This window comes from Spermophilus citellus, assembly GCF_964194105.1.
Source record: "Spermophilus citellus genome assembly, chromosome: 5".
NCBI classification, from domain to species: domain Eukaryota; kingdom Metazoa; phylum Chordata; class Mammalia; order Rodentia; family Sciuridae; genus Spermophilus; species Spermophilus citellus.
The window spans coordinates 115,014,095-115,041,149 of record NC_138186.1 but is presented as its reverse complement, the minus strand read 5'-3'; the positions used below and the strand labels follow the sequence as shown (position 1 = coordinate 115,041,149).

General features: G+C 35.2%; 1 protein-coding gene across 2 annotated transcripts in view; it reads left to right on the top strand.

The window, feature by feature from the left end:
• PDSS2 (decaprenyl diphosphate synthase subunit 2) overlaps positions 1-27,055 on the top strand; it is a 263,309-nt gene that overhangs the window by 97,462 nt on the left and 138,792 nt on the right. For both annotated transcript variants that reach the window (XM_081296557.1, XM_081296558.1), the window contains one exon: positions 8,889-9,020. In XM_081296557.1, coding sequence (XP_081152683.1) covers positions 8,889-9,020 — 132 coding nt within the window. The remainder of the gene's footprint in view (positions 1-8,888; positions 9,021-27,055) is intronic.

The window sequence follows — 27,055 nt, the reverse complement described above, 5'->3', positions numbered from 1 at the left end:
AAAAAACTGTAGTTACAATTCATCAGTGGGTTACAAAATCAATTTTAGCAGGTTGCAGTTAGAATTTTTAAGGCAACTAAAAAGTAGAAAAGACCAGGGTATACCTCAGGTTCTTTGGCAAAAATTGTACATATTTTCATCAATGTCTTTAGTTGTCTGCATGTAATTTATTTTATTTATTTATTGTGGTACTAGGGATTGAACCCAGGGGCCCTCTACCACTGAGCTACATCTCAAGCCCTTTATATTTTTAATTGGAGACAGTGTCTGGCTAAGTTGCCAAGGGTAGCCTCATACTTGTGATCCTCCTGCCTCAGCCTCCTGAGTAGCTGGGAATATAGGTGTGTATGTAATTTACCAAAAAAAAAAAAAAAAAAAATAGCTAAAGGTCACAGTCATAAGCATTATTAGGCATCTTATCAATCTACCTACCTCATGTATTTGAATTTAAAATCCATTTTAATGCTTTTTCTGGATAGATTTATTAGGATTGGACATATGAAAAGTGGGGTAATAAAATAGTAAAACACACTCTATACCTCTGGGTTTTAGCACTGTAGGGAGTTCTTCCAGTTCCTCCCTTCCCCAGTCAGTTTTCATTTAGTTTTATATCACGGGGCTTTGAGCCTGTGTAAGAATGATGATCCCTTATTAAATGGTAAGTTGTTTATTTAATATTAGATTATAGCTTTATCAAAAGATTGTAATTTAGATCATTTGTATAAGTTAGAATTCTGAATAAATAAATCTCAAAAGCATCTTCCCTTGCCCCAGTTCTTTCATATCACCTGTGCTCCTCATCTGGAAGTACCTTTGCCTTCTGTTCAAAGGGCAACATTCTCTCAGGAGCACAGCTGCAGTGGTGGATTCACTCAGTTCTCCCAAGTGAGAAACAAGGCACAAGAAACACTTCAATATATTGAGTTCTCTCTAAAACTTAAGGAACAGGCCCTTTAATTAGATATGATTTTTATTAAAAGTAATTTTTTAATATAGTATTAAAATAAAAAATATCTTTCAGCATGTATTTTAAAGAATACACTGGGGGTATTTCTCTTGTGTAGCTATGACTTTTAAAGCAGTCATTATGTTTTAAGAAGAGGGACTCAGAACTTCAGAGCCAAATGATTGAATCTGGCAAATGGATAATAAGGAGCCATGAGAAAGTTGGGCATAATAACAGGTCTGTTTGGGGGGAGATGCATAAGATGGAGAGCCTACTGCTCTACTCCTTGAAGCTGTTCATTCACTCATCTTTCACTTTCCTGAGATCTTTTCTGTCTCAGTTACTCTGCTCAGGTGCAGGGTACCCCAGATGACTATGCCTGAGTGTTCTCAAGGTTCTTGTAGCCTTGTGAGGGAGTCCTGTGAACAATAATTAAATAGCAAAGCTGTGAAGCATAAACAGGCCTGGACTGTCAAGTCCGGATTCTGTTTAAATCTTGACTAATGTGACTAGTAATTATTGAACTTTTCTAATCCTTGCTAATTTTCCTCATTTGTGAAGAGATATTGCTAATTACTTTGTGTTTTTTTTTTTGTGTGTGTGTGTGTGAGAGAGAGAGAGAGAGAACAGTAGATACCTAGCATTATAGTATGTTACAGTTATTGTCTATGTCAGTGTTATTATCGCTTTTATTTCTGAGTGTGTTAAGTGCCAAACTAGAGGTTTATAATAAGTGCTCATGAACAAGTCAACTACTGCCTTCAGTTTCTGTATGCTGCACTGTTGGAATTCTCTGCCTCCATTGCCCCAGTGTGTACAAGCTTCTTTATCTTTATCTGTGTCTTGGATACCCTTTTATCTGTTTATAGAATTAATGAATTCCTTTGTGTTGTTACTCACCCTTCCTTAGTCCCCTGAGCATAGGAATTCTCCAAGGTTCTTTTCTCTTCCTTTCTTTTCTTTCCCTTTTTATCTCTGCTGTCCCCCTCCATTCCCTGTTTTCCCTTTTCTCTTCTCTTCCCCCTCAGAAACTCATCCATCAATTCCTACCGTTTAGCCATCACTTCTGTGAAGATGCTTCCCAAATCTATATCCATAGCATTTCCAGCTGCCTGCTGGGTATCTCCATCTGGAAGTCCTTGCATTCAAAGTTACCATGTCCAAAACTGAACTCATTATTTCCCCATTAGCTCCTCTTCTTTCTCTACTAACTGCAGCATCATCACCTCCAACAAACAAGTTTGAATCTTAAATTCAGCCCTTGCCTTTCCTTTGCTTCTCCATTCCTTGCCAGTTCCTCCCTTCCCCAGTCAGTCGGCCAGAACAGCCTGTCCCATCTCCATGCTGCTGCCATCCTTCAGCTTTTCTTCTCCATCCCTGTTGCCACTACCCTAATTTAAGCCCTCATTACCTCCCAACTGGGCTACTGGACCAGGCTCCTCCTAACTAATCTTCTCTCCTTCCCTCTGTTGTAGGGGACAGATGAGGCAAGGCACCAAAGATAGGAAAACAGTTTTATTTGGCTGCAGCCAGGTTCAGAGGGTAAAACTTTCACTGTAATCAATTAATTGTCTGAACTCCGAGTTCAGGTAGTTTTAGAACTTTATGCCCAGCGGGTAAGATGGGGGGCAGAAGTTCCCAGTCTGCAGAAGTTCACATAAAAGCAGCTTTTTCTTTCACTGTTTTGGGCAAGTTAACCCTTCAAGGACAACACCTGAGAAGGGGAGAGCTTCTTCTCCCCTTTCTTTCCTCCCCCTGCCAGCTGTTACCATGGAGCCCAATTGGTAACTTATCTTAAAAATGTAGACATCTCTGTGAAGCCCCAGCTCAAGGCCAGAGCCCTTGTTAAAGGCTCTGTCTTTTTAAAATCACATTTTGCATTTGCAAACACACTTTTACAAACTACTATACTGGATAAATGTTTGTGAAAAACTAGTAAAGGGGCGTTCAGCATCTGGAGTGCTGATTTCTTCCAGGCTGGTGGCCAAGTAAAATAGAGCAACAGGAAAATAGGAAGTTTACTTACATTGAATTCTTTTGTAGAGACTCTTCTGCTGATAGTCCTAAAATCAATTATGGTGAAGATTTTTGGAGAAGCTTAGTTAAGATTTTCTGTGGAGGAGGTGGTGCCAGTATACCTCCTGCATTCTACTGCCAGAGTAAATGGTATTAGGCCCAGAATACCAGGTTTAGTATTTAGCTCTAATCACACCATTGTCTTGCTGACAAACCATCCGTGCCTCCAGATTGCCTGCAGACCCAAGCCTAGTCCCTTTGTTCTTTAGACTATCTTTTCATGGGCTTATTCACCTGCACATATTGCCTGAATGGATAGCTCCACAGCTTTTGAACCTTTTCTCTCTTCTCCTTGTCACTGCTTATCCTGTTTCTTACTCCTGAAATAACCCTTTTTCCATTCCAGTATCTCTAGCACCATCCCATCTTATATTCTCTACTCAAGGAAATTTGACCATGTTTCAGTTTCTACCATAAGGGCACCTCCAGCAATAAGGAATTTTCTTTTTTCCTCTGTGTACTGATAACCTGTTTGTTACTCTACTGTCTTTGTTACCTTTTCTTTATAATATTAAGCACATATTCAAATATATTATGAGTTTACTATTATAGCTGTTTTCTTACAGCTCATATTTCATTGTGTACCCCTCATACTTTGTATGTTTGTGTTGAAATGAAATTTGAGAGAATATTTGAAAAAGTGCCGTAGAAGTGATTTGAGGACTTGAGATACTTACAGAATTGAGTTAAGGAAGAAAAATGGTTAATAGCGTGGAAAGATATGATGAGGCACGAGCATCTCAGTCAGCCATGGAAAGCATAATGTGAGAAGGGAACAGAGCTGGCTTGCCTGAAGTTTCACCTACTCAATCTTTATGGCCACGAAATTGCCTAGTTATTAGGATATGTTCATCTGTTATAGATCTGGAGTAGAATTTTGAAAGAAGTATTTTCCCCTCAATAGTCAGCTTACAGGCTTTCAGAATAAGATTACTTAAAATTACTGATATATCTACATAATCTAAATTCTAGGACAGTGGAGCACGCAATGTCTATTTGAATTGAATCAAATGTTATTTTAGGGTTAGACATCTCAAGATGTCCACCAAGTTGGCCCATGTTTCTCATTGAGTATTGTAAAAGCCTTCTATCTGGATTCTCACACCCACTTGGTTTCCTCGCCAAGTTGTTTTTCTACACTGAGGAGAGAGGATTTGGAGAGGATGATTGTTTAAAAAATATCTGATTATGTTTAATAAAATTCTGTTGTGTCTTTGTATTACTCTTTGGATGAAGAGCAAAACTGTTACTAAAGCCTGTTCAACCTATGTGGTCCAATCCCTATCTGTCTCTAACCTTATTTCATACAATGTTCTCAGCCAGGGATATGCCCATTCTTGGGCTGTAAATACACTCCTCTTACCTGTCTCTTCCCACATCCTCTTTTTTTTTTAAGATTTAAAAAAAAATTGTTCTAGTTAATCATGTTAATCATGACAATAGATGCATTTTGATGCATCATACGTAAATGGAGCATAACTTCTCATTCTTCTGGTTGTACACAATGTGGTATTACACCATTTGTGTAATCATATATGCACATAGGGTCATAATGTCCGATTCATTCTACTATCCTTCTGTCCCCCTACCGTTTGCCTTCTTTACATTTCCCTCCACCTAATCCAAAGTACCTCTTTTTTTCCCTTGCTGCCCCCCTTATTGTGAATTAGCATCTGCATACCAGAGAAAACATTTAGCCTTTGTTTCTTTGGACTTAGCTTATTTAGCTTAGCATGATATTCTCCAGCTCCATCCATTTACCAGAAAATACCATCATTTCATTCTTCTTTAAGACTGAGTAATAATATTTCATTGTGTTTATATACCACAGTTTCTTTCTCCATTTATCCATTGAAGGGTACTTAGGTTAGTTCCGTAGTTTAGCTATTGTGAATTGAGCTGCTATAAACATTGATGTGGCTGTGTCAGTGTAGTATGCTGACTTTAAGTCCTTTGGATATAAACCAAGGAGTGGGATAGCTGGATCAAATGTTGGTTCCATTCCAAGTTTTTTCTGAGGAATCGCCCTCATTTCTTTAAATCTCCTGGAGGTCTCTTGCTCTCATAACCCTGTTCATCCCTAAAAGTAATTCATGTTGCATTTAATCATGATATTTTTCATTCAGACTGTTATCTACAAGAAGGGAGACCACAGCTCACCATTGCTTGTCATTATGTCCTCCACTGCCTGTTTAGTACCATGCCTGACATGTAATCAGCATTCAGTACATTTTTGACTGAATAAATTTGAAAAACCAACTTTACCATTCTCTAAGCTAGCATTCATTGTATGTGGCAATACAGGTTGAGGTATTCAAAATGCTTAACCACATATGTTTCAAATTTGGGTTTTTTTGTTTGTTTGTTTGTTTGTATTTTGGAATATTTACATAGTCCTTAAATCTGAAACTTTTGCAACCTGTATGTGATTTTACCATCTTCTGGATATGCTCCTGTTTGTGGATGTAACTCCTTAAAGAGAGACACTGATAGTAGATAGATCAGTGTTCCCAGTAAAATATGACCTGGATTATATGAAACATATTATCTTTTTAAATTTAGAATGCCAGGAACTTTTTTATACTGAGAAACAAAATTTCTTACTTTCTTTAGGATCAGAGCTAATTTTTGAGTTGTGGGCATCATCAGTTTATCTCAGTACTTTTTTAAAAAAATTGTTTATTCTGATTTGTTATACATGACAGCAAAATGCATTTCTCATAGTAGACATAGATTTTTCTTTTTCTTTTTTCTTTTTTTTTTTTAGACATAGATTTTTCGTGTCTCTGGTTGTACACAAAGTAGAGTCACACCATTCGTGTTTTCATACGTATACTTAGGGTAATGATGCCATCTCATTACACCATCTTTCCGATCCCTATGCCCCCTTTTTTTCCCTCCCTCTCCTTTGCCATATCTAAAGTTCCTCCATTTCTCCCATGTCCCCACCCCCCAACCCCCATTATGGATCAGCATCCACATATCAGAGAAAACATTCAGTCTTTGGTTTGGGGGGATTGGCTTACTTCACTTAACATGATATTCTCCACCTCCACCCATTTACTTATAAATGCCATGATTTTATTCTCTTTTAATGCTGAGTAATATTCTATTGTATACTGTACTGTTTTTGAAGGTGTTAATGAAGTGAATGTCAAGAAGTTGCTTTTAGAAACAGTTATTTAATTAACTTAAGCTAGTATCCATTTGTTTTTCTTCCTGGCCTTTTCAGTACATTGATAGTGATGCTTGCAGAAGAGTGGGGTAACTTTTGTCCTTCGGGAAGGGAGAAAAGTGAGCAATATTTGTAGGAGATTCTATATGCAAGTAGAGTGGGGGAAGACAGATAGGAGGAGACAGGGAGTAAAAGGAAAGGAAGAAATTGAAAAAAAAGTAGATCATAAGAAAGCATCAAAGAGAATGTAATTTACTGATAACTTGATCTCCTACCATATGCTTCACAGAGTTATAGGCTTTATCCCTGTTATCTCTTCCCCACCATGAGTATGGAAAGTAGACATTGTTACTCTCATTTTATAAAAGAGTTGACAGCCTTCAAGTAATACAGCTGGTGAATCACAAAAAGAATTTTTCAGACATAAGCCTGTCTGGTTCTAAAGCCTACTGTTCTAATTATATTTAGCAAATAGTTTTGTCCATGAGATGAAGGAGATACAGAGTCGCTATTTGCATTATGATTAAGAGTGTCTATAGGGGCTGGGGTAATTAATTAATGATATTGTATCAAACTACAACTGAAAAATAAATATATAAAAAAAGAGTGTCTATAGACCTTAAAACTAACTATTTGCCTGGTCAGAGCCTGGCTCTGTCAAGGCTCCACCACTTATCAGCTATGGTACCTTGGGAAAGTCACTCAATATTTCTGTGTGCTTCATTCTCATCTATAAAATCAGGATAATTGTGGTACTTTCCTGTTTGAGTTGTGAAATAATTTAGTTAATATATAGTAAAGCATGTAGAATAATTCCTGATATGTTAAAATACATAAAGCATTAGATAAATGTTTACTGATGCTATTATTAATCCCCTGTGAAGGTTCCCATCTCTAAGAAGTTTGGAGAAAATGTTGTCAAAATTGTTGCTAGACCTAGTTTCTCAGTGTGACTAGGTTTGTGTTGTCTCCAAATTCACCTGCTAGGGTTCTTACTGTATCATCATATCCCTCATCCCTGACCAGGCTCAACCCCAACACCCATCCACATCTATATCCACCCACACACAAAGCCTTACCTACCTCTTTTGCCTTTCTAGAATTAAAGATCTATTTAAACCTTCTCTTTAATATTATAAAAGAAAGGATGCATAAAGATTCACTGTAGGTAATACCTAAAATGAGGACTTGATAGCCTTAGTTAAAATTTGCAATTCCAAGCAAAAAATTCAGAACAAGATCCTATTTCACATTTTCTTGTTCCCCACAGGGTGCTTTCCCGCCTTCCTACAATTTGGATCCATAAGATTTAGGCAACTTGTTACATAATAATAAAGAGTTTAGGACTTTTCTCATATTTTGTTTCTGCTGCAATGTAATTTGATTACCTTAACTTCATTTTCCTAGGAAATGAGAACTTCTTTTTTAAAATTACTAACCTTTCTAATTACTGAAGATCACTTGCTTGGTTAATGGTAAGATATACCAGTAAAAGAGGTAAAGTTGTTCTTTTGCAAAGAACCTGATTTGTCTTATTTTGAAACTAATGAAGCATAAAAAGGGACCTGTTACAAATTTCTGTTCAGAAGCTTGAGAGGCAAAGATTTTTAAGTAATAGATTAACTAATTATCTTTGGTTATGTTAACTTCATTAACTTAAATTGATTCTTTTTTCAAAACTAAGTCTTAATTCAATGAACAATACTAATTTTTAGCATTGCTTTTTTACCACATTCAAGAACTATACTTGTATACTATTTATTTATGCTATAACATAATCTATTTGATTAGTACTCACAAAGGCATTCTTCTACCTATTAATTTATCTTAACATTTTGCCCATTTTCTTTCATTTTAAATGATGCCATTTAGTCTTTTATGACAACCATTTGCAACACTTTAAAAAGAAAATGTGTTCTAGAAAGTATTGCTAGCCCCAGTTATAGCAGAAATTATAAAAGTTCAATCCTCATAACAAAAGAAATATGACATCCTAAATTAAAGCCTTATTATTGCCTAGAATGATGATGCTTTCCTATTAATAGGACATGACAAGATTTTTGCTGATGGCATTCATTTCTATTTACTTAAATGCATTTTTAAGTCATTTGGATTTTTTTAATCCTTTCATTCTCTGAACTTCTTTTCTACCATGAAGACAAATAATTTTTTTTACCATTCTCTCTTATTACTATCATCACCAAATAGTATTGCTTCATCCAAGCCATACAGTTTCTATTACAATTGCCATCAACTACCAAAACAGTTTAAACTATGGCTTCCTGTAGAGCACTTACCTAGCATACATACTATACCTGAGTTCATCAGCAACAACAACAACAACAAAAGAGGGAGGGAGGGAGGGAGGGAGGGAGGAAGGAAGGAAGGAAGGAAGGAAGGAAGGAAGGAAGGAAGGAAGGAAGGAAATAGATAGTAGAAAGATCCAGAGAGAACTAGATCATCAAGCCTTATAACTTTCAAGTATCACTTTTAAAAACCAGACATGGATTTCTCTAGTTGTTTCTATGTTCCCTGCTTTCTCAATTGAATTCCTTCCTCCCCATCCCTTTCTTTTCAATAAATCCCATTGACCAGTTTTAAAATTTAGATGTACTCATAGCAGTTTTCTAACTCGGCCTGACTGATCCTGTGAAGGTATATTAATCCTCTTTTCCCTTTACTTGTTGGCAGGGGACTTGTGCATGACAGCCGCCATAACCTCCAGTTGAGGGGCTTGGTGGTGCTGCTTATTTCGAAAGCAGCTGGGCCCAGCGGAGTGAACACTTCACAGAACTATGACACAGTCAGTGGGATCTACTCATGGTAAGAAGAAATAACTCCATGTATACCTCTCGTAAATTTCGCCACACATTTGTATCAAATGCTTTCATTTCTACCTTGAGCATTTAAAATATTCTTCTCATTACCCCCCTCTCCCCATAGTGGACTGCTGCATCTCTGTAGAGATGCCTGTGTCACCTAATTGAAGATTTGTGATTTTTAAACCTACTCAGAGTGCTATCTAATTGTATAGACTAATGCTACTCCCATTTTAGAAGAAATAGTCTACTTTAGTGCTATCCTTTCTATTTGATTTTGAGTGTTTTTTTTTTAATATTTGTTCAGTTGTCAGTGGACCTTTATTTATTTTTTTATACGCAGTACTGAGAATTGAACCCAGTTCCTCACGCATGTGAGGCAAGCAAGCGCTCTACTACTGAACTACAACCCCAGCCCCAAAAAAGGGTTTTTACTAGGTTACTACAATGAGAAATTTTTATATCTTATACATTTTTTAAATTAATAAACATGTTTCACTCATTTTTTCTGCATATAAAATAAATTTAAAATTTTTAATTTTGTTTTTTTTTAAACTGCATATATTTCTAGTAAGAGTATATCAGCCATAATTTGATTTAATCCTAACAATATGCTTGGCATTGGGTTAACAGCCTGTACAGAAGTAACAATCTGCGAGTAAACTTTGGCATGTGAAGTTAAAACCACCCTAAAAACATGATGACAAGGAAGTTTTTCTCACAAAAAGAAGCATTTCTAGAAACTCTGACTTATGGCTAATTGACCTTGTTTATTTATTGTAAAATCAATACATATCTATGATTTTTTGTTACTTCTAGCAGTCTTATCCATAAATATTTTCTTGTATACTATTTAGAGATGACTATTACTTGCCATGTGTGAAGTCCAATGACCCTTCCTCATTAACAAGCAAGCAAAGAAAATTACTGGAGAGGCTAAAAATGACCATTCCTTTGGCCAGTATCATTTTACACATCTGTCATTATTTGTCCATATAAGTGTCATCCCTAGAAAGGGTATCTGGAGATCACTTTCAGTTCTTACTCATTTGGAAATAATTTATATTTGTTTTATGCTTTCAGGTTACTAATTATTCTTATGACAGTTATCATTTGATCCTTATAATATTCAATAGCTAAGAGTTGTTATACTCATTTTTCTCTTGAGAAAACATATTTTTAAAACTTCAGACTTTTTCAGGTGACATAGCTCGCAAATGGGGAAAGCAAAGTTCTACTTCTGGATCTCTTCTCTCTAAATCTCTTGTGTTTTTCCATCTTTCTGTTCTCTTTCAAATAATTTATTTTACCTCTACAAGTTATTAATACTAGTTATTAAATTGGTATGGCAAAAATGATCTTAGTATAAGAATGTCTTAAAAGCTGGGTTCAGTGATGCTTGTCTATAATTCTACCTACCAGAGTCAGGGGGATCAAAAGTTCAAGTCTAGCCTGGGCAACTTAGACCCTGTCTCATAATAAAAATAAAAAAGACTAGGGATGTAGCTCAGTGCACTTGCATGTGCGAAGCCCAGGGTTTGATCCCTAGCACCCCCTCCACCTCACACAAAATGTCTTGAAAAACTTACAAATTGAAGGCAGCTTGGGAAATCTTTAATATATGTACATTCTTCCCTGATACCTACTGGAATCAGAGCTCAACATTTTAGCCTTTAAACTTTGTAGAAACTCGTGATTCAGATTTGTTGGGGTTATAGGAGAAAATACATAAAGATTTAGAATGAATACTAATAGCCTTTGATCCTTGGAAAGCAAATGAACCTCATATCACCTAACATCCTTTATATCTGCTTATCATCTTGTATCTACTTGTATTATTTGGGTAACTACACATATATAATGAAGACCAGCAATTATCTTTAATAACCTTTGGAAAGTACTGCTTGATACAGTATTTATTGGTTGCGTGAGTGAATCATCCTCATTTTATAGAAGAGATAACCATTACTCAAGTTAAAACTTGTTGAAAAATTTTTAAGTAGAAAGTGGTAGAGTTGGATTAAAATCCTGTTTTTATTCTAAAGTGTGTAGCCATTCTACCCTTGAGGGGTTTTTAATCTATATGTACACTGTGATGTTACCCCATGTTTCTGATTTCTTATCCAGTCTCTAAAAAACAATTACATTGCTTCTGATCCTTCCCATAATATAAATTGGTAGATGATGGTTGTAATTTGAGCAATCTGAGTAAAAGAACTTTGTGAAAAAGAAGGTATATATTATGGACATAAAAATTTTTCAAATAACATAAGTAAGTTTTATACTGAAGTATATAGAATTCCCTATACATTTAGGGAATAGTTCTGCATATTGTTCCAGGCTATTTTCTATAATCAAACTTAATCTAGTAAGCCATTGGTGTGTTTGGTTGTTTTACACACTTGTTAATGTGAAAAAGTAATTTGGTACTTTGAGAAACCATTAATTTGTTTCTCTACCCCTGAAGTCATTTGTTTGGTTTCTGCTTCCTTAATTGTTCAAGTGTAATGTAACTTTTGCTGGAGGCTTGTATCTATAATGCCACAGTGAATTATTTAACATTTGAGAGAAGTACTGATTTGGGAGCTTTTTAATTCACTTCCAAACTATTGGGATTTACATTGTTGGCCTTTTTCTCTCATAAACTTGACTTTGATGTCAACTAATGGGCCCTTAGTAAATCACCTAAGGGCCCAAAAGTGAGGTGTTTTCTTTTGTTTGGCCTAAGGATATAGCTGGTGCTGTGGATGTGTCTAGTGACTTGTCACATACTGGCCAAGAGGGGTATAAGTTAGGCTAAACTGTAATAACTACACTTTGAAAAATAGGCAAGAGAACCACATTTATAAAAATGTACTATAAATATCCACCATAGCCTTTTACCGGGAAGACCATTAGTTTAGGGTTCATTTTACCAACCCTAACTTTTAAAATATTGATTGTAAAGCCACTCAAAAAAAGTATTACTAAAATTTCAAGTATCCCTAGCCATAATTGGGAAAAATGCTTACTATTTCCCATTCTATTAATGTAGAATATTTTTATTTTTGTACAAAAGATAAGGTCATTATAATATAAAATACATGGTATCAAAAATAAACTTTTCTAATTAACATGATTATTACATTAGAAATAGAAATTTTAAAGAAATTCAGGTGAATTTTTTTGACTAGTGGTCCAACTTTCTCAGTTGCTTTACAAGAACTGGCTCAGTTTTATCTTGTATAACTAGCATTTGAAAACAGACCACAAACCAAGAATATTTTCCTTCTACCTTCATTCCCTGAAATTTCCCAACACCTTCACTGTGGCAAAAGAGACTGAAACAAGTATATTTCCTGTGTACCCAGCTAGGCACTCCCAGTATTATCTGGGTCTTATGACTGAGATGTAGCCAATAAAGTATGAGTAGAAGTGATACTATTTTCTGACCATAAAAATCTTGCATGTGTAATATTCCTTAAGCATATAATCTTGGAAGTGACACATTTAAGATGAAAGATAACTGTATCCCTATACCCTAGTAACTCACAATGTGACCTTTTGGAAATAGATTATTTTATAGAGGTACTCAAGTTAAAATGAGGCCATCAGAATAGGACCTAATCCAGTGTAACTGGAGTCCTTATAAAAAGGGAAAGTCTGATCACAGACACACTCATATACAGGGAGGATGCCCTGTGAACTAAAGAGAGCCATCTATAAGCCAAGGAGAGAGGCCTGCCTGGAACAGAATTTTTCCTCACAATCCTAGCAAACTCACATAGTAGGGAATAGAGAAGAAGAGATGAGATAGAAAAGAAAAATTGAAATCAGATTGTTGAAATCAGGGCTCTATTGTGGAGAAACAGTGGGGAGCCATTCAAGAGACAGAGAATAGACTTAGAATCTGAAAATAGACTGCACCATGGACTAGCTGCTTCAGCATGTACTTCAGAGAATGATTTTTTTAAGAATTAAGTGAGTAAGGACGGGAAGTACATCACCTAGTACATGCCTAGCATATAGGGGATGAGGCAGTGCTTCAACCCTGAACATGGAAAAAACAAACAAATGAATACCTTAGCTGCATTAATATATCTGTGCTATGAAACATAATTAGCTGATGCTTAGAAGATGATCCTGAGAACGGATGTCCAAAAGACAAAAAATCAACCTGTGAGTTAGGCAAGAGCTGAGAAGGAAAACACAGATTTGGAGGAGGGCTGAGGGATTTTTGCCTGAAAGGTTGGATAAAAATTGAACTATTCTCAGACCCATTAGGTCCTCTGATTTCATGCTCTTTTTTTTCCACCAAATTTCCCCAAGTCTGGCCCAGAGTTAAGGTCTAATTGTGTGCAGTCAAACAAAAAGTCCCATGGTCAAATAAGCATGGGAATGTCAGGTAAATAACAGTTAAAAAGGTTTCATCATTTCAGAATTCTCAGGAGTTATGTACATTTGGTGTACATCCTGAACCTCTAAGAAGATATGTCCTTTCCTGATTATTTGACTTCAGAACCCTTTAACTACTCTCAGCAGTACATCTTATGGAATCCTGCAGAAGTTCGGTAAATATTATTTTATTTCAGAGTACCTAACTTTGAATCCTAATGGAAATTTTGTGAGGTAGAAATACACTTTCACCAATGAGAAAACAGGATCATAAAAGTGAACTGGCTTTCTGAGGTCCCAACATGAAGTGATCAAGTAGGGAAAGAAATATGTCATATTGATTTTAAGTTGCCTGAGTTTAAATCCTTATTCCATCACTTATTAGTTGTGTGACCCTAGACAAGTTAGGACAAGTTAGTCTCTCTGCTTCAAAGCTCTGTTGGGCAGATTAAAGAAGGTATAAAATGCTGGGCGTGGTAGCTAATACCCGTAATCCCAGTGACTTGGGAGGCTGAGGCAGGAGGAACATGAGTTCAAAGCCAGCCTCAGCAACTTATCAAGGCACTAAACAATTCAGTAAGACCCAGTCCCTAAATAAAATGCAAAAAAAGGGCTGGGGATGTGGCTCAGTACTTAAGCACCCATGGATTCAGTTCCCATATCCCCGACCCCAAAAGAAGAAGGTATAATATTTAAAACACTTTGAACAGTACCTGTTATGGAGACTGTGTTTAGTAAGCATTGCCTCTTGTTATTCCAGATCCCTGTCATGTTGCTCTGTGTCCTTCATGAGATCCATCACTCTTTCAGGGCAGGTACTTGGCTTAGTGCACCTTTGTTGACCAGTGCCTTGGACATCATGTTCATTTAAATCTTTGGATGACTGGATCTTAGATATAACATAAATGTTCTAAACCAAAACAAACATTTGAATCATATCATATGTTTTACCTTTTAAGACAAGTTATTATGTAAACCATGTTATTATGTAAAGTATTATATATAATGTGACTTTTTCTTCTAATTTTATTTTGTTTATTTTTGTGTGTGGTGCTGAGGATCAAACCCAGCACATCACACATGTGAGGCAAGTGCTGTACCACTGAGCCATAATCCCAGCCTGTAACATGACATTTAAAGAAAGGAAAAGTATTAGTGAAATATCACAAAAAACAATCCAACATAAAAAAAAAATTGTGGAATATCAAGTGATTTTTTTTTCCTACCTGAGATTTTTTTTTCCTACCTTGCTTGGTCCAAAGTGATATCCTACATAACACTACACCTTGCTAGTGGAATTCTTAAATTGCATTAAACATTTATTTTCTTGATTTTTTTTTAAATTTTATTTTATTTTTCCTTCATGTTTGAACCTATTCTTTCTTTTACTACAATTTCTTTACTCCCCTGTATTATCTGTGGTTCCTTTCCGGTATCTATAAGGCTTGAAGTTTTTCTAGTAGTTCTTAGACTATTCTAGGTTTATGTTGTCCTTCATTCCTTTTCCTGGAAGCAGCAGAGGGAGGAGAATAAGCTACTGTGAAGACCACTTTAGGGGTGGTGTACCCACTACTGTCAGAGTTGAAACAGAGCAACTCACTGGGCCACATGGAAACTCAAGGCACACCTGCCAATTTTGAGGCAAGACCACTAAATTTAATTACAGATCTGCAATGCCCTGGGACACATATGTTCATTTAGGGAAGTGTTGCCGCCTTCTTCTTGCCAATCTTGCTCTTTTTCTTTAAAGATCAGTTCAAATGTAATTTGAACATGTGAGAATGAAAAGTCAATATGTCATAAATAAAGTGATTGTTAGTATTTCTACTTTTAGATAGAGAGCCTGGTGTCCAGAATACAGAATGACATGTTAAATCATGGCAATTTTATTTGTAAACAAACACTTTTATCCTAGTACTTATGTGATTTCTGGGTGGCACTTGAGCTGATGAATAAGAATAAAATTGAAGGGGCTGGGGATGTCACTCACTTGCTTAAGATGCTCATAGTCCTGAATTCAATCCCTAGCATACATTGAGACACATTCACACACACAGAAATAGCATTATAGATTGAAAATTTTTATATTTGTTTGAAATATGGATAATGGAAGACTGTGTCTTTATGTGCTGTTAAACAGCACAGAGGATCATATACTATCCCAGCACACAGGTGGCAATTGGTGACTATTTGATCATGACTGACTTCTTATTGCTAGTAGTATTTAATTTTGGAGCAGGGAAGACCTTTCTAAAGAGGTCTGAAATTATAAAGGATAAGATTAACATATTTGAATGCACAAGCAATAATTTCTTCAATGGAAAAAGTTCCCATAAAGTCAAAAGACAAATGCCAAAATTACAAAATTCTGCAATATACATGACCAAGGGCCAAGTTTTAACCTACAAATCAGTAAGATCTTATAAATTAGGAAGAAAAGATAATATGACACAAACAGACAAAGGACATGAAAGGTTGGTAGCTTAGAAAGTACATCCTGCTATTAGAATAAGAGTCCTAGAGTCTCTAGTATGAATTGAACTTTTATCTTTTGGCCTCTTTGATCCTATGATCCTATGAAAATGTATAAACTGTAGATATTTTTTTTTTCTAATTAAGAAAAGCAAGGATAAAGCCAAGTGATATTTTACCATCTATGTTTAATTACCATTAATTTCTTAACAATTGTGCTCACTAAACTTAGTGTATTATTCAACTAATTAAGATTAAATTAATGGTATAAATTCTTAGGTAATTGTTGGGCTTTAAGAAGTTTTCACAACACGCATTATAAATATGTCAGATCTAGAAAAAAATCAAGCTACTGATCTTAACATTACTTATTCCTTAAGTGAAAATTAATCTAACTTGATGTTAAAGGAAGTAGATGTAGAGTGTTTAGAGGCCTATGTGAAATAATCTGAGGAAGGGAGGTAGAGAATATAAATAGCTGTGAAAGAGAGGAGGGTTTTTGCTGTTGTTGTTGTCTCCCTATAAACTTGTAAATTTTGGCTGGACTTGGTCTCAGCTGTAAATATTATACTCCATAATTTATCATTTTAATATGGTACTAGTTAGCAACTGATGACTTCTAATTATATTAACAATAGGCTGTGACTATCAATCCTCACCTTCACTAGGCACATTCGTGTTGTCTAGTACTAAAAAATGCCAAACAAAATTAGCAAACAGTGTTTCCCTTGGGCATTGATCAGATCAAAAAATATCTTAAGAAATGAGACTTAGGGCTGGAGTTGTGGCTCAGTGGTAGAGTGTGCTTGCCTAGCACTTGTGAGACACTGGGTTCAATTCTCAGCACCACATAAAAATTAATAAATACAATTTTAAAAGATTTTGTGTCCACCTACAACTAAAAAATATTTAAAAAAAAGAAATTAGACTTAATAGGAACACATTGATAATATTAGTTATTTAGGGCTCAATTACATAAATATGAAAGAAGCAATATAGAAATATGTAACATTCAAAAAATAGATACGTTGGTTGTTGTATTTAAGATAACGTGTAATTGCATAGAAGAGTCTGAAAGAAAGCTTGCTCACCTGATAACAACAGTGGTTGGGAAGCGTAGGGAAGGGATGGTTTGGAAGCAAATATAAGGAAATAATTAAAGGGAACTTTATTTGTAATATTTATATTATTTTGTATATTTTAAATTATCTCAAAATTATTTTGTACTTGTAAAACAATGAAAACCTATATAAAAATTTTATTGTATTGTACTATAAAAACCTTAAAAGTGAGGAGTGTATATTGACTGATTTTTTAATGATTATGCTAAATAATTGAACTTAGTGTCAGCTGTTGAAAATAATTTCAAAAGATATCTCAGCTACTCTACAGATCTCAAGAAATGAAAGCATAAGCAGTTTGGTTTTGTATTCCTATTGATTGTATTCCACTTACAACAATAAAAATAAACTCCGTACACAAATCTAGCAATATTACTAATTCATTACAAGCAGTACTTATTTTCTTCATTAACTTTTTATTGTTATTTTCAACTTACACAGCGTGCACAAATGCAGCAATTATATGTTGAGCAAAAGGGGAAGGCTCTTTATGTTCAATGTACTGTACATCAGAAGTCATTACTTCACCAGAGCTTTTAGAAAAACACAAAATAAGATCAGCCTCTTATAAAACAAGTATAATTAACAGCAAAAAGTAGGTGGGCTAAGCTACTAATCTACTCAGCTGAGAGTTAGTTTATTGTATATAAATAACATGATATAGATTAGCCTGCCTGACTACATCACAGTAAAAAAAAAAAACAACTGCATAAATTGTTTTATTAATGGTAAACTTTTTTAAGATCTTTTTTTTCTTTAAGGAGGGTGTTGACTAGTAAAAAGCCAAAGTGAGTGTCCAGTCTCTATTCTAACTCTTAAACAGTGCTTAAATTCTTGACATTCATCAGTAAATGTTAGTTCTTTGTGATAGAAGACCTTTAGTCACTTAAATTGTCTAATGTGGTGTGTGCCTCCAATCCCAGCTACTTGGAAGGATGAATAAGAAGAATCACAAGTTTGAGACCAGCTTGGGCAATATAGCAAAACCCCATCTTAAAAAAAAAAAAAAAAATCCAATGGCAGTCTGGTCTATAGCTTCATAACTTAACACTGATCCTTTGGGCCCAAACTCAGGGCATCCCTATTAGGAAACAGTGTGTTGTAATAGAGACACAAGTAAAGTGCCAGAGAACTGGGTTGTTTCAAATCTGTAACACATTAGTTATTTGACCTTAAGCAAGTAACTTAACTCTGCTCATCTATAAAATGGAGGTGATAATGGGTTTCATACCAGGAGCTTAACTAATATGACCACTAATGTGGACAACATTATCACTTTAATGGTATGTATATCTTTGTACATTTCTAATATGACTTATCCTGACCATCTTCTGTCTGCAAGGTGCAGGACTGCACATTGAGGAAAATGTAAATATGAATAAGAAATATCTTTAACTTCAACGGCAAGGTAAGGAAATAATTTATGCATCCCTGATGCTATTGATACAATTTCTAGAATTTCATTGCTAGAGCTATGTCTATGTTCACCACTGGGTCCACCAACTGACCCATATCCATAGACAATTCCTTGGTTAACTAAAGACAAGTAATCCATAACTCCCCTCATACAAGATGCTAGGTCAGAATTGGCATCTATAGGTGGTTTGGTGCCTGAGGAAGTCTTTTCTCACTATGCTCTTAAAGACTGCATAGTTGGTTAGCACAGATAATAAAGGCAAAGAGGGCAGATTCTTGGATAGTTACCTCTATCCCTGGCATCCTTGCTCTCTGAATTTGCTAGTATTTTGAGTCAGTGTTTCCTGTTTTGAGTCTTCATTTTCCCTATTGCCTCCTTTTCTCAAGTTTTTACATGGAGTAGAAGATCTTAAATACTTTATTTGCATTCCATTCCCTACAGGATTAAGTATATATTCCTTAACATAGCAACAGCCAGTTCCTAGAGTAAGAAGCATGGTGTGGGATTCTCTTTGCCCATCTTAGAAAAGGGTACTTGCAAGAGCATAGCTGATCTTTTGTAACTGCCTAGGCTTGATCAGATAGGAAATGCAGCTGAGGGGGCCCAAAATGGGGGGCAAAATAATGATCAAGGAACTGGAGGTCATAATGAGTCAGATTGTAAGAGCAGAATTAGTAATGCAGTGAGACAGCTGAGAAGTTAGGAGGTTGTAGTTAGAGAATAGAACGCTTGAAGGTTTCAGAGGTGGAACAGTTCTGAACGGATGTTTCAGTAATGCCTAAGAGTAGGTTCAGTAGAGTACTGTGGAGGTCAACTTGAGTAGAAATAGAAAGTACAGGGTGGGTTTCACATGCTTGGATTTAACCAGGAGAGCAGAGCTGATAAAAATGCCAAAGACTTCAATGAATGCAGAATGCCAGAAGAGGCATGAAGAGGCTTTTACCAAGATGGTGAGGAAATAATGTGAGTCCTAGTCCCACCTCTCAACTCCTCAGTTTTAGCCTTAAAGTTAAACATAATTTACTCATGATGATAGAGGATTCACATATCCTAGGAAAAGCCATAACCTAGAGGGAATATTCTGTGAATTCTTAAAACAACTATTGTTTTGTAATGACTGATTTATGTACATGTTTTCTTAATAAAGTAGGTCAAGTAAGTCTTCAAGAGGTCAGGGCCTGTCGTAGTCATCTTTCACCCTAGCACCTTTCCCATCACTGAACCCTCTATTATATTTCAAAACTTCTAGGCACTTCTTAACCATCTTATAGTGATTTATTTGCCTATTTTTTCACTGTGCTAGATTTGTTCATTTGCTTATTGATTGATTCATTCAGGAAACATTTGTTGAGCATCTGCTGGGTACAAAACTGACTATAATATAGAAATATAGTTAATATGTAGAATAATAATACAGAAATATAATTAACATAGTTAACACATTTAGGGTTTTCTATGAGTCTAGTACTATTCCATGTTCTTTATATATGTTAACTCATTTATTCCTCACAACATGGTTAAGAAAAGACTTTTGAGGGGAAACAGGTTTAAACAAATTTAGTAACTTAATTTATATTGCTAATAAAGGCAGAATGGAATTCAAACCCTATTTGATGTAGAATCCATGTTCTTTTCAAGATTAGAGAGCCTCTGGATTAAGTGTTCTAAGTATACTTTCTTACTCAACTCAACATCCATCCACAGCACTGAGCATGAATTTTTAAGTTCTGAGTTTGATGATATTGAGTTGTATAGTTTGGTAAAGACCAAATTCCAAACTTTTTCTATGAATTCTTAAAACGATTATTGTTTTGTAATGACTGATTTATGTACATGTTTTCTCAATAAAGTAGGTCTCCAAAGCCCTAATATCATAATGGATACTTCAGTGCTCTTGTGTATTATTCTTGATTTATTTTAAACAAAATTTCCTTCTGGGATTGAATATGGATCATGGTAGGCTATGTACATCTTTAAAAATTAAGAAAAAACTTTAATGTTTGTAGGTCATCTCTTTTGCTGCACATTTCCTTTCACTGATTATTCTTTATCTGTTGTAGAAAATTAATACCTGTATACTTTCTTTGATATAGGAACCATTTTTTAAAATCAACTTCTGAGCTAAGTAGATGTTCTGCCTAATGTATTTCTTTTATAGTTGAAGAGCAAAATATATGTCATTTGTTATTAGTTCTAAAATGCTCAATGCTACAAATTTTATATTAAAATTATTATTTTTACTCATCGTAGACATCATTTTAAGGCAACGCTTGGATGATTATGTACCTATAAGATTTTCTACTGTCCATGGGTAATTTGTATCCAGCAGTAATATGGAACATGGATTTACACCCCACTCCCCACCACACACACACAGTGCACACACGTGCATGCTTCCTCCCCCCTCTGTCCATATATATGTGTGTATATATATGTAATTAATTTCATATTTATTGCAAATAATGATGGTACATATTTTTAGAGGCTGTGCAAAAAGAATCAACAAACTGAGGTGCAAAATAAGTTTCTACCCCTTCTTTCCAAAGCTGTAGTTAATCACTTGAACACTGTCCAATATAGTAGAAGCTGGCAGACTTCTCTTTGTAACAGCCTATGTAAAATGTTTATAATTTACAGCTTATTATGTCATGCAAATGACTGTGTTCCCAGTGAAGAAGAGTGAGAAAATATGGCTGTGAAATTATTTAACTCTCTTTTGTTAGTTATTTTCTGGTAACAGTAGAAGGATACTTTGCACTTAAAATGCATTTTTGTATTTAATTTTATACCATTCAATTCAAAACTTTATAAATAGGAATTTAGTTTTTATCTTTCTATATAGATAGGCCAGAGAAATTTTAATTTAACAAAAACAATAAGCTAATATCAGAACTGTTAGAGTATTTAAATGGAATAGTACTAAAGTATTAGGGTTTAATTCAATTGATGGCTTCAACTTTGCAAAACCTGTTTCTGTTTTTTGACACACCTGCAGTGGTTAATAGGCATCTGTATTTTCCAAAGTTACCTTCTGCAAACTTTCATATTGTCTGTAGCACTTTGGCTGAAAGTTAATCTTCCTTAGGAGCAATTAGAGGGGTGGTCAAGGGAACTTGGACCTTTCTATAATCTGTTGAACATATCCACTTACTTTTAGTTCTCCTCTTAGCATTTTCTAATTTTATGGATTCCCTCCATTAGATTCATGAAGCCCTAAAGTCAGTACCATATAGTCTCTTGTGGTCACTGTTACCTCTCTGCCTGGTATCATACTACAAGTTTATACCCAGTAAATACACCTTAGGTCAGCCAGGAAAGTAGGTAAGTCTGACTTTTAGATGCCATGCCTTATAATGGACCTTCCAGGAAGGAGGTACCTAACAGAGATATGTAAAACCATAGGAACTGGTATTTAAAAGTCTATCTAGACTTTTTCCTTCTAATTCTTCCACTCAATTTGGGAGGAGAAGAAATTTCTATTTGATTTATACATCCCTGAATATAAAAGAAAAAATACATATTTAAATATTTATTTTTTTAAGAGAGAGAGAGAGAGAATTTTTTTTTTAATATTTATTTTTTAGTTCTCGGCGGACACAACATCTTCGTTTGTATGTGGTGCTGAGGATCGAACCCAGGCCGCATGCATGCCAGGCGAGCGCGCTACCGCTTGAGCCACATCCCCAGCCCCATTTAAATATTTAAAACATTCAAAAATATGTTTAATTTTTCTGTTCTGGCTTGTTTTAGAATTAATGTAGAAGCTGACTTGGTAGCACTTGATGAGGTCCTAATAGCCATCCACATTCTTTTTAACTTACACAAATCATCCAATATTGAGTATATTTAAATAAGAAAATTTTGCACCTGCAATTTATATTTTTGAGAAATAATGGCTAACTGTCTGAAAGAAAACAGGATTTTTATGTCAATATCAAGGCACTGCCATTTTTATTGTGATTGTTCTTTTCAAGGAATTCTGGGATCTAAAAACTTGTCTTTTATAACTTCAGAGGAGAATTTGTTTCCTTCTTCAAACCAGTTTTTAAAAGTTAAGCAATCTTAACTTGAAGCAATCTTAAAAGTCATCTCAGATTGTGTCAAAAGTGAAGAATTGAATATAATGATTTGTCGTGTTTTCTTGGTTGCTGATTTTTGGGTAAACAGAGACCTAGAATGTGCTGGACCTAACCCAGTGGGTAGGATAATGGGTGCCTAGTGCTGCTCTCCGGTGACCTCTTCTGGCCTCCTGTTAGATGTGTTGTTGAAGCCCAAGGCTACTTCTTCCTAGACTGCCTTAGAGAGAAGACAGTGGTCTGGGAAAGTGATGGGAAAGTGAGCCACCGGAAACTTTGTTATGATCATCTTCCAACCTCCTATACCCAGGACTAATTTTACAGTTTTTGTACCACCTTAAAAAAAAATTCTGCTTGTGAATCAGACATAACTCTTCTATGTTTATATATGAATACACCACCAGTGAACTCCACGTCATGTACAACCACGAGAAATGAGTTTAAAATTAAAAGTTTTATTAACAGCTGTACCTTTTTCCTGGAGTGAATGGCTTTCCTTAGACATTTTCTAAAGGGGGAAATAATCACATGTATGAAGAATTCTACACTTTGAAAAATCCTTAAAATTCTGGGTACCTCAGATTAGGAACCACTGGTCTAGATGGTATCATTAAACAGTAAGTGCTCCTTTAGTGTTTTGTTTTTGTTTTGCTGTAGAAATGGATTCACTCTATTAGATTCATAAAGCCCTAAAGTCAATACCATATAGTCTTTTGTGGTTGCCATTTTCTCTGTACCTGCTCTTGTACTGCAAGTTTATACCCAATAAATATGCCTCAGGTCAGATGTGAGTGAGAAAGTAGTTAAGACTGTCTTTTAGGTGGCCATGCCTTATAATGGACCTTCCGGAAGGAGGTGCTAATTACTAATTTAGTACCATTTTTAAACAGTTAAAGATGACTCCTAATCAGAATTCAGAGTTCTACTGCATGCATATTCTTTTGCACTTTGGTAAAGTAATAAAACCTTAAGTCGAACCATCATAAGCTGAAAACCATCTATATATCATAGCCATAAATAGTAGCTGTACTAGAACAACTACTAGAATGATATTGCTGTTATTTAAAAAAAAAACAAAAACGCTTTTGAAGGTACCTTATTACACCTGAACTGCACTGGGTACCTACCAAAAAAATTAAATCAATCTGTCCTCTGTCCTCTCAAAGTGTATTATTTCTTACAGGTATTTTGAGAACAGACACATATTAGGTATATAACATAGTGGAAAAATTAAAGTCGTTTATATCTCATGCTTTTGTTAGTTTAAAGGGAAAGAAACCAGAATCCTTATCTCATTTACCAGGGTAAAGATTAAGAAGGATAACCAACAAAATTCAAATGTTAGTAATGGAAAGTTATCCAGTCAGACTTATAGTTAACATTAAGTGGTTAATATATTCATCTATTCTGAGATATGATTGAATTTATGTTTATGTAACCAGAAAATGTTCTCCTTAAGATATTTCTTTTAGCTGGGTACAGTGATGCATGCCTGTAATCCCAGTGGCTCAGGAAGCTGAGGCAGGAGGATCCCAAGTTCAAAACCAGTCTCAGCAATTTATCAAGGCTCTAAGCAACTTAGTAGGAGCCTGTATCAAAATAAAAAGGGCTGGGGATGTGGCTTAGTGGTTAAGCACCCCCGGTTCAATCCCTGGTTAAAAAAAATAAAAACATGATGCACATGATCTGAACTGTTCTAGAACATACTTGCTGACTTTATTTTGTAAAGCCTATCAGTAAAACTTCAGGATGTTTTCTAACTTGGATCAACTTTTGAAAGAGATTTTGTGTACTTTGATAATCTGAGGTTAATATTTCCCTTTCAGCCAATTCTCTCTTATTCACATTCTCAGGATCTCTCTCTCCTATGGGTCTTGCTAGGTAGAATTCTTTAAGTCTCACACCAGGTGTTACTTCTTTGCAGATTCCTTTTGATTTCCTGTCCAGTCCTTTACTAATCTAGCCGTCAGCTGTTTGAGCACAAGAGCTATGGTTTTCTTCCTTTTTTTTTTTCTTTCATTTTCCTTGATGAATTCTCAGAACCTATCACATGGTCTGACATAATAGGTACTCAATAAATGTTCATTAAATGAAAGCAAGGGATTTTGAATACTCACTACAGTTGTAGTCTGTTAATAAAATATGGGGAAATACCTTTGAGTATTATTCTTCTAACTCTAATGTATTTTAACATTTTATTAATAGTAGTTTGATCAGGCTTTAGAAGCCTCTTCACAAGATCGCTTTACTGCAATTATTAACTCTGCTGCTAATTCAGATGTTGTTAACCACTTGTCTGCTGATTTAGCAAAATCCATTAAGTAGCTATTATTTAGCAGTAGACATCTTAATGTTTGTGACTTACTCCAAGATCTGCCCTCCTGACCAGATCTTTTTAGTTATATCTGCAAATTACAATTCATTAAATACCAATAAGTGTGGGTTTGTCACAAAGATTAGAAACAAGGTTATTTTTTAAGGAAATAAATATTTATAGTAGTCCATGAGTTTATAACCAAGTTGTGCACAAAGGCAGTATAAAAAATGTTTAAAAATAAGTTGATGTAAATGAGGCATTTCAAAGTATAGGTTGGTGCCTCATCATTAACTTTAATTTTGTGACTTTTGTCAGTTGATGTCACAACCTTAGTGTTATTTTTAAAATAGTTTTTTTAAGGGTATTTAATTAAGTAAATGTGGTGTTTGCTTATTTCAAACAGTGTGTCTTTGTTCCTGACAAAGCCATGCTGGCAGGGCATTACTTTTCTTTTCCCCTTTGTTAATATTCTGAGTTAGATAATGGTCTCACAAATAATAGATTCCAAGGACCTTTGATCCACCATTACTGTAAAATAAAATGCAACTTAATTTTTTTCTGGGCATAATGGTTTTAACCTTGTGTACTAATTTGACTGTGCTTGTGGGGGCAGATCCTTAAATGAGACGCAAATGAAGGAAAAATTGCTAATGCTGCCACTGTATATCTAATGAGCACTGTGTAATAAACCATAACCTCTTCGACATTTCTCTGGAAAGCGGCGTGATTATTTTGGATGGCTAGCCCTTTGTGGATGGCTCATTACCGTCTGGCATAATATGTATTGATAGAGACTGTAATTGTCAACTCCTATTTGACATGCTGCCTCTAATAAATATGACTTGCATCACTGGAGCCCACTAATGGTTATATGGGAAACTGTAATTAATGGGAAAAAATATATTTGTAGGTTTAAAAAATATATATGTATGTAAAATGTCTATAGAAGATTGTCTGCTGTCTCATCTTCCTTCCCCCTAACCTCTTAGATTATTTGAAGCTTCCCCTAAGGAATGGTGCTCTTTTATTAATATAGGGGCCAAGACGAGATAAGGTGTGTGTATGTATAAGAAGGAGGAACAGAAAGAAGCATCTCCATTGGTAAAGAAGTAACAATATGAAAAGCTTCATCTACCTATGTATAAGACCCATAAGACTGTAGTTTCTATACCCAGGTTCAGCTCCTGAATTAATGCTGTATAAAAGAGTCTTGACAGTCTCTTGTGATTCACCTTTCCCATGACTTTTTCAGCTGTATTTGTCTAGCTTTATTCTTATAAATTCTATGTTCTGTAATAAGGGAAGTAAAAGAATACCTAACAGGCCATAGTAATGAAATAGTAATGAAATGTGAATCACAAGGACATTAAAGGTCCATAGAATACCTCACAAAATATTGGGGGTTGAAGATTACAAAGATTGAAGATTGTAAAACATTTAGTTCTAGTCAATTTATAATTTCTGAGAACAATTAGAATGTTAAGAGAATAATATTTCTGTTGCCCAGTGTAGAATTATAATATATTCTAAACTTTTAGACAAATAAGTATATTGTTGGTTTATATGCTGTAATTCATGATTTTAATGAAATGGAATCCTCAGCATTGTACATAAAATTAGACATGAACACATATTTCTATTTCCTGGAGTAGAACTAGGAAATGATATGAAAATTAGGCAGTTCTCGGGTTTCTTCTTAGGCATGTCAAGTCTAATGTAATTTTCAAGCTAAGAAACTGGAGACCCAGAGAGACAAAGAGAAATAATTGGGGGTAGAGAAGATCTCTGTTCTTCCACCCATAGTTTTGAGGCCTGGTCATGATCTAAAGTTCTTGACCTCCTTGAACCCCCGTGAGTACACTGGGACTAGAGGGCAGTACCACTTTCCTAGCAGAGTTGTTGTCAGGATGGGCAGGGGAGCAGAACTGTGTATGTGTAGTGCTTAATGTAGTACTTTGGGCACCTAGTAAGCAATAAACAAATATTTATAAATATTTTCTTCTTTTTGCCCTTTTATTCTCCCTTGATCCTCTACCCTCCACAGATGACCACATTTCTAATCTAGTACATTCTCTATTTGCTGAAGAGTGTCTTGTCCCTGAAACACAGACTTTTAATTTTGGTAGGTAATACTAGCTACCACTTATTAGCAGCCAGGTTCTCTTATAGTTTTCTTACATGGATAAACTCACTGGTTCACAATAACCCTAAGAGGTAGGTACTGTTATTTAGCCCCTTTTAACCAATGGGAAACACTGAAAC